This window comes from Merops nubicus, unplaced genomic scaffold (assembly GCF_000691845.1).
Source record: "Merops nubicus isolate BGI_N331 unplaced genomic scaffold, ASM69184v1 scaffold3662, whole genome shotgun sequence".
In the NCBI taxonomy this organism is placed as follows: Eukaryota; Metazoa; Chordata; class Aves; order Coraciiformes; family Meropidae; genus Merops; species Merops nubicus.
In genome coordinates this window covers 35,160-45,039 of record NW_008594083.1, presented here as the reverse complement: position 1 = coordinate 45,039, position 9,880 = coordinate 35,160, and the positions used below count along the sequence as shown (strand labels likewise).

Genomic DNA, 9,880 nt, shown 5'->3' with positions numbered 1-9,880 from the left:
CATTCCTGGTCTGAGTTACACCTCCAATAAACATCACGCACGTCAGGAAAATATGAAAGCTCAGGTTAACAAGCATATGCCAGCTTTTTACACTGATCCTGATCACACTATTAAAAGAAGCAAATCAGACAACGTAAAACACAGTGGCATTATTGTCTTTCACAAACTAGCAAGATACACTTGTGATAAATGAGATACAGTTAATGATTGTTTGACTACCGCATACTTTGTAATCAAATTTAATTTCTTGTGAAGACCAGAGATTGTAACACCCTCCTATTAAGTAGCTTTATCCAACTATTTCGGGCCCGATTCAAAAATTTTAGACTTCACATCAACAGAAATTTAAAAGGCTGAAAAGTTTGTTAAATTCTACCACCATTCTTGAGTGGTCTCTAATTCTTCACTTTGGCTTCATGATTAAAGAGATACATGGTTATGAAAGCAAAATTGTCATCCTCAAGAATAGATGAAAGAACTACTTGCCTAACTGTTAGTTTGCATCAACAAATTTTAAAGAGAGACAAAATTACTGTCAATTACTATATTACATTACTATAAGGAAAAAAAAAAAAAAAAAAAAGAAAGAAAAAGTAGTCCTAAGCAGTAAGAAACTAGTTTTTTTCAGACGAGTAATTTTGACACATACCTGTGATGGTATATGTAACTGACTATGATCATCAACAGGCACATTAGCAAAACCACGGCAGTTGCATAAATTACTGGATGCAAGAGATCAGCTGGCTGTGTATATAATTCAGCTCCTGACAAGTCCTGACAACAAAAACAAAGTTAACATTAGTCCACTTTATCTCTTTATTTTGTGGGGGCAGAGGAAACAAAATAAAGAACAGGAACCTTCTAGATGAAATCCCCTTCCCCCCCATCACAACCAACCCTCCGATTATTTATTATTTGATGTTCCTGGCTTTCTTCAAAATTACCTGCTATTCTGGCTGATCTTTATAAATGTAGTTACACATCTCACAGAACATATGAACTTCACATATGCTTGAAGATGCAGAGAAGTCAGCAGCTTATAGACATGCCATTTTATTCTTAAAATACTTAAGAGGTAGAGTATGCAGAACTATGTGTTTCAGTTGATTATTATTTTCTGTAACAACCTAAAGAACATTACCGAAAGCAACCTCAGCAAGTTGCAGATGATACAGACTGGGAAGACTAATCAACAGACTGGAGGATACTCAGTGGGATGCTGGCAAGCCAGAGAAATGGGCTGATAAACATGGAATTTAGCAAAGAAAACGAGAAAAGATCTGCACATGGGATGGAATAACTCCACACCTGCAACAATACAGGCTGCTCACTGGACTGAAGAGAAAGTAACCAAAGAACCATTTGAGGACACTGGCAGACAAAAGCTGACTGCACGTCAGCAGTGTAGCCTGCAGCCCAAGGCCACGCTTCACTGTAGCCACAACACCACAGCAAGCAGGTGAACCCTTCTGCTTAGCACTGTCAGATCACCCCTGCAGAACTGCCCTCAGTTTGAGGCTCCACACTACAAGATAGGCACTGACATACTGGATGAAGCAAGTCTAACAGGTCACTGGCATGACTAGCAGGCTGAAGCATACAATATCTGAGGCTGAAAAAGCTGTGTTTGTTCATCTTTAAGAAGAAAAGGAAGATGGGAGAAACTTGTTATTACATTGAACTACCTACTGGGATGCTATAAAGACAACCAACTCAAATTCTTCTTGGAGATGAACCATGAAATGACAAGAGGCAATGGACGTTAGCAGCAACATGGAAAACTCAGATTAGATACAGTGATGAAAGTGGTCACATACTGCCCAGAGAGACTGTGTAATCTCTGTCCCTGGAGATACACAAAGCTTGACTGAATATGGCCTGGAGACATATGATCTGACTTTGAAGCTGATCAAATTTCAAGCAGGTTCTATAATTCTACGATTACTGCTTGACCAGAATAGATAGTTGATAACTCAAACAGAATTCAACTGCTCTTTAGCACCGTTCAAGTTTTCTGAACCCACCCATCAAAACATTACTCAAGAGCAAGCATGAAATGGAACCTTGGACTGTTAAAACATGGCAGTATTTCAAATAACATCTGAGAAATGACATTTTAATTTACTAACAAGAATGGCAAGAAGAAATAATTGTTTGAATGCCATTACAACTTATTAGGGTTCCCTTTCCATAAGGATAATGAACACTGAAATGAAAACAAACCTAAACATTAGTCCCTTCCAGCATAAACTAAAATACATTTGCTTAACTTAGATTAGTAGAATATTAAAAAAAGAATTTTTCAGAACAGAGAGGACACTGAAAATTTGCTCACCTATAATTCTGAGAGTTACTCTTAAACCTCTAGAGTTGTCAAAGTTCAAAAGCACGCTGTGGCAATGGACAAAAATCTGGCATCCACAAAGAACAAGAGAATGTTAGGAAGAAGCTTCGTCTTCTTTTGAGAAAAGTCACAGTGATAAAATCTAGTTCTAATGTTAGGATGGATAATCTGATTTCATGGACAGGAGGAGACTTCTTGAATTTAGGCTTACAATTAAATTAGAGTCAGCAGACTCCTCACCACTCCTCAGCTATTCTTTCATCAGAACATAAATTTGTTATTCCTAACTAACTCACCAAGCTCATTTCAAACTAATTTAATCAGATTGCCAGTTTGATTTTTATCTGTATGGTTTTCTTTGGCACCTGGAAAAAACACTTTGAGAAAGATCATAAGATATTATGCCTAAGGCAGCCAGCGTCATCCGACTTCAATGCTACCCATGGCTTGGTTGTTAGCCAGCTGGAGATCCCTAGGAACTCACTGCTGTTACAGGCACCAGTGAAGGTATTGTCACACACAGCCAGTGAGTATTGGACAACAGAAACTGTAGAAGAATTCCTACAGTTGCTTCTTCCTGCGTTGCTTCTTCCAGATTGGTGACAGGTAACAAGATGTCATGCATGTATTGGTGTGAGCCTAGAGAACAAGAGCTACAAAACTGCAAGATTTACAATAATCTTCTAAGATACATGAGAAAACTCCATATGCCCAGCCTGGACAGCAAGGGCCTTGACCCAATACCTGTGAAGTCAATGGAATTCTCACCAATTACACTCATATTTTTAATCAGAGCTACCAAAAGGAGCAAGAAGTGTTAATAATGTTGTTTCCAAGCTCAACGAGTCCTAAATAATGATTTAATTAAAAAGAGTGATAACAAAGTAACAGTAAAGATATTATTAAGAAAAACATCAGGACGGTTATAACCAACTAGCAGAACTGTTTCTTTCTACTGCCACTGCTGCTGGCTTTTTTCCCCTCCCCCCTCTGCTGTAGGCCTCTAATAATGAGAGTTCAGCTGAGCCTCCTGGTTATCTCTTCTATTATTAAGCAGTGCTTAAAATGATTTCCAAATAAATACAGAGCTTTATAACTGTATCTTCCTACATCACTAGATTAGAAAACTAGGCACTTGGTTTATGGGTTTCCTTATCAGAGAAAATTCTACATAATGTTCTGAAACCTATAAAGACAGGACAGTACATTACAGCCACCTTTCTTCTACACACGTACATCCTGAAGCAGACTAAAAAGGAGTGGAATAACTCTGGTTTAATCCACCCAGACAGGATGATGGAATAATTTGTTGCACATCCCTACTGTTCATGTTAATGACAACTGCTGAATTAAAAGCCAAATGTCTAAAATTGAACAAAAAAGAATTTCCTATGAGCCTAAGACCCAGAACTCAAACTTTCACAATACTATGAAACTCAACAAATGAAACAGTCTATTACGTTTTTTTTAGTCAATATACGGATAGGCATTATGAAAACCCTTTTCATTAGCTATGTAGACGTCCAGTGCTTTTTGCAGTACATCAACTGTGTGCAAGGAAGATCTAAGAGATGAATATTACTTTGTCTCCCCCTCCACCTATACCCAGTCTGTACAGTCCAATATTCTGGGAAGTAGCTAAATATTTAAGGAATTCCAGATCTGAGCAAGCATAGGATGAGGACCACTGGTAGAAAAGAAAGAAAGCTTCCCCTTTCTCTAGCTTTTTGATTTCCGATTGTCAACAGTTCTCCACATAATAATACCGATATAATCATGATACAATACTGATATAATCTTACCATGTATTAATTCAGAAATAAAAATTTACAGCAGATTGAATGTGCTCTTCATTTTTCTTCCTCCAGATGGCAGAAATGTGACCAATTTATATCATACTTTCTCTTTATGTGCATACCGTACATACAAATTAAATTTATTCCTTTTTAAAAAATGATGTTAGGTCTTAAGAAAGCAGTATGTATTTTAAACATATTCAAGGAAGGGAACTATACAATTATAACAGTTTGAAGTAATTTTAAATTATCTTCAGAGGTTAAGTGAAAAGTTTCTCTAACTCTCTTAAGAGGAAGATTTTTGAAATTGAGTTGCAAAACAAAAATAGTGACTTCTCATGCACTAATCATTATAAAGGAATCCTCCTCCTTCCATGTATGATTACATAAATGTATTTATTTCTACAAAGAGTACATCAACTACGACAAAATATTGTTCACACCAAATTTCCAGTTAATAATATTTCCTAAACTTTTTACTATTTCACTTAGCTTCTTATTAGCATACCATTTTTACATATTTTATCTTTCATCTCATGATTTTATCATTTAGTAGGTGATGACTGATGCAGCAGGGCAGCAGTCACCATCTGTAAAAAGGGAAGCCTCCCGGGCCAAATTATGAAACTAAGAGCTCTGGAAAGAGACAAAGAAGAAAACCTGTGTCATAACTGTAGAGCACTAAAAGAAGGTGTCTTGCTCGCTTCTTCTTCAGCTATCATTATATCTTAGAGTTGATTAAACATTTTATTTGCATCTGTATGCTAAGACTAGAGTTCAGAAGCTGTTTTTTAAGCAATAGTTTAAAAATATTTTGGATACTATCAAAGTGGTTTGATTTTTTTTTTCCTCTCTTTTTCAACCAAGGTCTTTTGGTAACAGAACTACACACTACTACTGAATGAATAGCTGATTTGCAGTGAGAGAGATAACTCTGCTTATGGATCACAGTAGAAAAAAGAAAACCAATATACCATCCTAAGAAAACACTTCTGTCAACAGATGAAGCTAACAAATATAATCTAACAGAGAAGATAGTTGTTTTTTTTTTTTTTTCCTGTTACCTTTACCTTAAACTGTCATTATTAGCCTAAAGTTCATAAAGGACCATTTGATTAAGTAGCTCATTAAAATGAGCTTCCCATAATATAGGCTTCCCATAATATAGTGGGTTTTGTACTAAAATTCTTGTCTGCCTACAATATTCAGCAATTAATTCAGCATTGACAGAATTCTACTTCAACCTTATCTTAAATCAACACTTTTATCGACACAAGCAAAAACTGAAGATTTCTTGGTCTTAGCTTTATGTGATATGGAACATGGAAATGTTCATTTTCTTTAATGCAAGGAAAATAAACAGACTTGCATTTTGACTATTTTCAAGTTCCAGAGACATGTAATTCTAAGCGTCATACCATTAGGACTGCATAGTTGCTGAGGGAGTAGCACTGAATGGTGGTAATATTCTCATCGGCGAGCAGAATGCGGCAGCCGTCAGACTTCCAGCCGCCCTGTCCGTTGAGGAGGTCGAAGTCCCACTGAGCGGCCACCGCGTCCGCCCCGTGCGCCATGCGCCGCAGCGTCACGTTGACGGGCACGCGGGGGCTGCCCAGGCTCAGCCCGTCTGTTACCAAAGGAACGCAGCTCAGCGTCAGTTTCTCAACAGCTAACACAGAGAGGCTAAAAGCTTTTTACAGATATGCACTAGTTGAAAAAAAAAAAAAAGTAAAAACAATTTCTTATTTTTAAAGACTGTAAAAAAGTAACAATAAGAAGCCAACCTATCTTTGCCAGTATGACTGGCGTCACCACGGTGCGGCGCTTGCCGTCGTCAGCCAGGCTGGTGGAATTTCCTGTTGCTGGGAAAAGCTTTCCATTGCGAAACGCAATAAGCTGAAGCTTGTAGACAGATTCATCTGCTGGTCTGATTTCTCTTTTTTGCTTTTGGGTGAAAAGAGAAGCTGGCAACTGGATAGAAGCCTCTACAATTGTATTCTAGAAGTAGATTTTTAAAGAGAGAATGGTATTATTTACAGATTAAATTAGCAACTCCTCCAACCGAACAGTGTCAGATGAATGCATTTAGCAGACTACATATTGTGTCAAACCTATTTGGCAGCATTTTCAAGTCATCCATGATGAAACAGTTGAATCAGGTTACTAAAGTCTTTTTTTTTTTTTCCTTTAAACAAAAGGTTTAGAAGTTAAGATTCTGTAGTTACCTTACTTGTTACAGAGAATAAAGCTAAGGTGATATTAGTAAACTGTTACAATAGTTTTCCGGATTAGACTATTGGTAACTAGAAGTAGTAACCAAGACAAGCAGACAAAGAAATGCTGTAATTGTACATTAGTTATTTGCTCATTCAAAATGAAACACTGTATACAAACAGGTATTCATAATCTGTATATAATTTATACTTGGATAGGGAAGCATGTATGCAATTTTATAGAAATACATAAATATAATTTCAGATATATACTCTGCAGTGCTACTCAAGCACAAGTGATAAAACTAAACTGGTATGTTGGGGAATGTAGAGAAGAAATACTTCTACAGAGTATGAGGAAATGTCTCCATTCCAAACACACTCACATATATACATATATCTATATCTTTCTACATCTATATAAAACTACATGTGTGTGTGTCTGTGTAAAAACACATGAAGAAAGTTAACCATTCAGGTCCATTTTCTACTTCTCGATTAATGTCACTACATGATGAGCAAAACATTTCAGATACTTAATATCTGATTTAATATGTAAAGAAGGTGGAAAATACAGCAAAATAAAGCCAAATATTATTATGAATTAGGGAGCATTTCATACTTATGAAAAGGTCTGAAAGCATCTTTCAACTTAAGATGTTTTCGTAAAGAAAACTACATCTACTAAAAAAATTGCATCAATTAAACAATTATTCTATAGTCAAAGTCTATTATCTTTTGTCCTTTCAACTGTCTCTTGTCACAGTTATTCTGGATTACACAAAAATACTACTTTAACATTAGAAATTAATAATATAAGCTTGCTTTCCCAACAGTTCATATTTAAGATATTATTAAAAAGTCTGTAGGAAAACTGAGCAACCAACCTTTAAAGCCAGACTTGACAGTGTATTTGAAACATTGCACTTAAAGCTTAATTGTTTATCTAGATTTCCATCTGGATCTCTTCTCCCATAATCACTGAGTCCTGTACGGTCTGATGTAGCCACTTTCTGAAATACGGTGCACGTCATCCCACTGAAACCAGCAGCCTTTATTACATAAGCCTCAAGAGCAATATTTGGAGAATACTGATGACAAAAAAAAATCAAACATTAAATAATTTTACACACCACAGGAAGAATAATCATCTTAAAGGGATTCTCTGCCAAAAATAGAAAAAGACTGTAAACTGTTGCTGTTTATCTGGCAGGGATAAATCTGTTCAGGGTATTTCTGTTCTCCCTACAGAAATAGTAGGCATTTCAGATAATGCCAACAACTATTAACAAAAATAAAAAGCTATTGAAACTCAAGAACCAGCAAAATGTCTTCTAAATAAATAAATTTGTACTTACAGTGGAATAAACTTGAGCTCCATTTGCAAGCCGATACATCGCAATTTTCTGTAGGCACTGTACGATTCTCGTGCAAGCCTTGGCTTCCCTTTGTGCCATCCACAGAACACGCTCGTCAGCTAACATGATGTTACTTGCTATGTCCACCATGACATCACCAAGCTGACAGGGAAGAGAAATAAGACATTTTTATATCTTTTGAAGCGTTCATCACGTCGGATCGTTATCAGAAAATACAGAGAGACCTGTCAGCACAAAAAGCAACAGGAAATTGGTTGTTCCTATTTCAGTCACTGCTTGTCACAGTCAGATTCTGAAACACTTTGACTTAAAACATGTACCTCCATCCAACAGAACTGTTATGTCAATGTAATTTATCTGTTTATGATACTTAGAAAACAAAACCATGAGAAATACAGGTATTTCATTAAAAGCAAAGAGTGCAATACTCCATGTTCTACTGTACTAATAATTTAAAAGGACTACTTATGTGATCAACTTAAAATCTAGAATAAATAAAATACACTATAAATCAACAGTACTACAGTTTGCATATAAAGAGGCAGACAATAAGAAAAGAACAATACAGGCAAAAACTAGCGTGCAGCCCTTCTGCTTCTCTTCCTTCCTCTGTCTGCCTTTTCTTTGATTCCTTCCATGCCTGCCTTCAGTTTTGTACGGACCGTTTTTGGACGTAGGTTCTACACGAGAGAGACAGCAAATAGAATCATAGAATCCTTTAGGTTGGAAGAGACCTTTAAGATCATCAAGTCCAACCATTAAGACAACACTACTAAGTCCTCTGCTAAAACAGAATCAGAATCTGTCAGGGTTGGAAGGGACCACAAGGATCACCCATAAGTACCAGAGCTCCTTTCAAACCACCAGCTACAGTGTTGCAAGTTTATGCTCACAATCCCTACCCTGTCTTCTGTACCACAGACAAATACAAACTATAAAGGGAATTCATTTATTTAGCCCCCCAGTTCTACCCATATTAAATAAGCATCTACATAGACAACATTGACCTATACCAGATTTTCTCCACATTTAAGAAGCGGTGACAAATAATGGACCAAAAGCGAAGGTGCATGTGTTTTCTAGTTGAATTAACTGAAATACAAGTCAGTATAAAGACAGGCTGAGAAAGACCACTGCTTTACTATCCAGGCTTCCCAATTTCTTTTCAAAATATTACTAATAAGAAGAAAACACAGAAGGGTTTGTTTGTTGCATTGTTTGGGGGCTGTTTGTTTGGTTTTGTTTTTGTTTGTTTTTAATCTTTAAAAAAAAAAAAAACAGCAAGAATGGGAATATAAAAATATTTGTTTTTTTAAGAACTGTTTCTTGTAGGGACAGAAGCTACAATGAGTAAGCATTCTCAAGAGCTGACAGAGCCTCAAGCAGCATTTGCAGGCTCTAGCCCTTTAAATTTGCAGGAACAAATCAAAGTTCAACCAACTGAAGATGCTTATTATGACTTACTACTGCTTGAAAATTGGTAACATGTTTTACACATCAATAAATGGTGGTTTTACAATAAATTACCAGTATTACAATCCTGAAGTCATAGGACTCAAGTTGTTTCATGTTTCACACCCTTACACATCATTCTCTCCGTCCTGCTTCTCAAGGTATGCATAACTTTGTCCTAAGTTAGAATTCAGTTAGAAAATTTGCTAAGAACTTTCTGAACATTTGTCATCAGTTTGTTTCTTCTTCTGACTTGAAAAAGTTATTAAATGAAGCTGTCTGTAATTTAAGTATCTTTCAAAATAGCCACTGTAACACAAACTGTAGAGCTGACAATAAGGTGGTATAAGTGAATACAGTGTCACAAAAAAGTTTGAAGAATAACACCTTAATAAGAAATAACTGTCTTATGAATAGCTACTACAAATTAAATTGCACGCATGTTCCTTGAATGTATCAGCAAATCAAAGGTTGGCTTCAAATCAAACCAATTAAGGTTAAAAAAATCCCATTGTACAAGACCAAAAATTCCAATGAATTTAACTTACATTTTCTCATATCATCTATTACCTTCAAACACGGCCAAGGAAGGCCAGATTGTGTCACTATGGACAATAAATCACAGCTGAGAAAAGAATATTCTTATAATGTAACAAATTATGCAGCAATCTAAAACGTTTCTATTTTCAACCAAGA

General features: G+C 36.2%; 1 protein-coding gene across 1 annotated transcript in view; it reads right to left on the bottom strand.

Annotated features, from left to right (window-relative positions):
* The window catches only part of GPR125 (G protein-coupled receptor 125), a gene marked incomplete at its 3' end in the record, with an annotated part of 36,633 nt that overhangs the window by 4,043 nt on the left and 22,710 nt on the right, over positions 1–9,880 (bottom strand). The window contains exons 11-16 of the mRNA XM_008935615.1: positions 7,712–7,873; positions 7,241–7,444; positions 5,925–6,138; positions 5,559–5,767; positions 650–774; positions 4–107 (exon numbers count right to left, since the gene is read on the bottom strand). Coding sequence (XP_008933863.1) covers positions 4–107; positions 650–774; positions 5,559–5,767; positions 5,925–6,138; positions 7,241–7,444; positions 7,712–7,873 — 1,018 coding nt within the window. The remainder of the gene's footprint in view (positions 1–3; positions 108–649; positions 775–5,558; positions 5,768–5,924; positions 6,139–7,240; positions 7,445–7,711; positions 7,874–9,880) is intronic.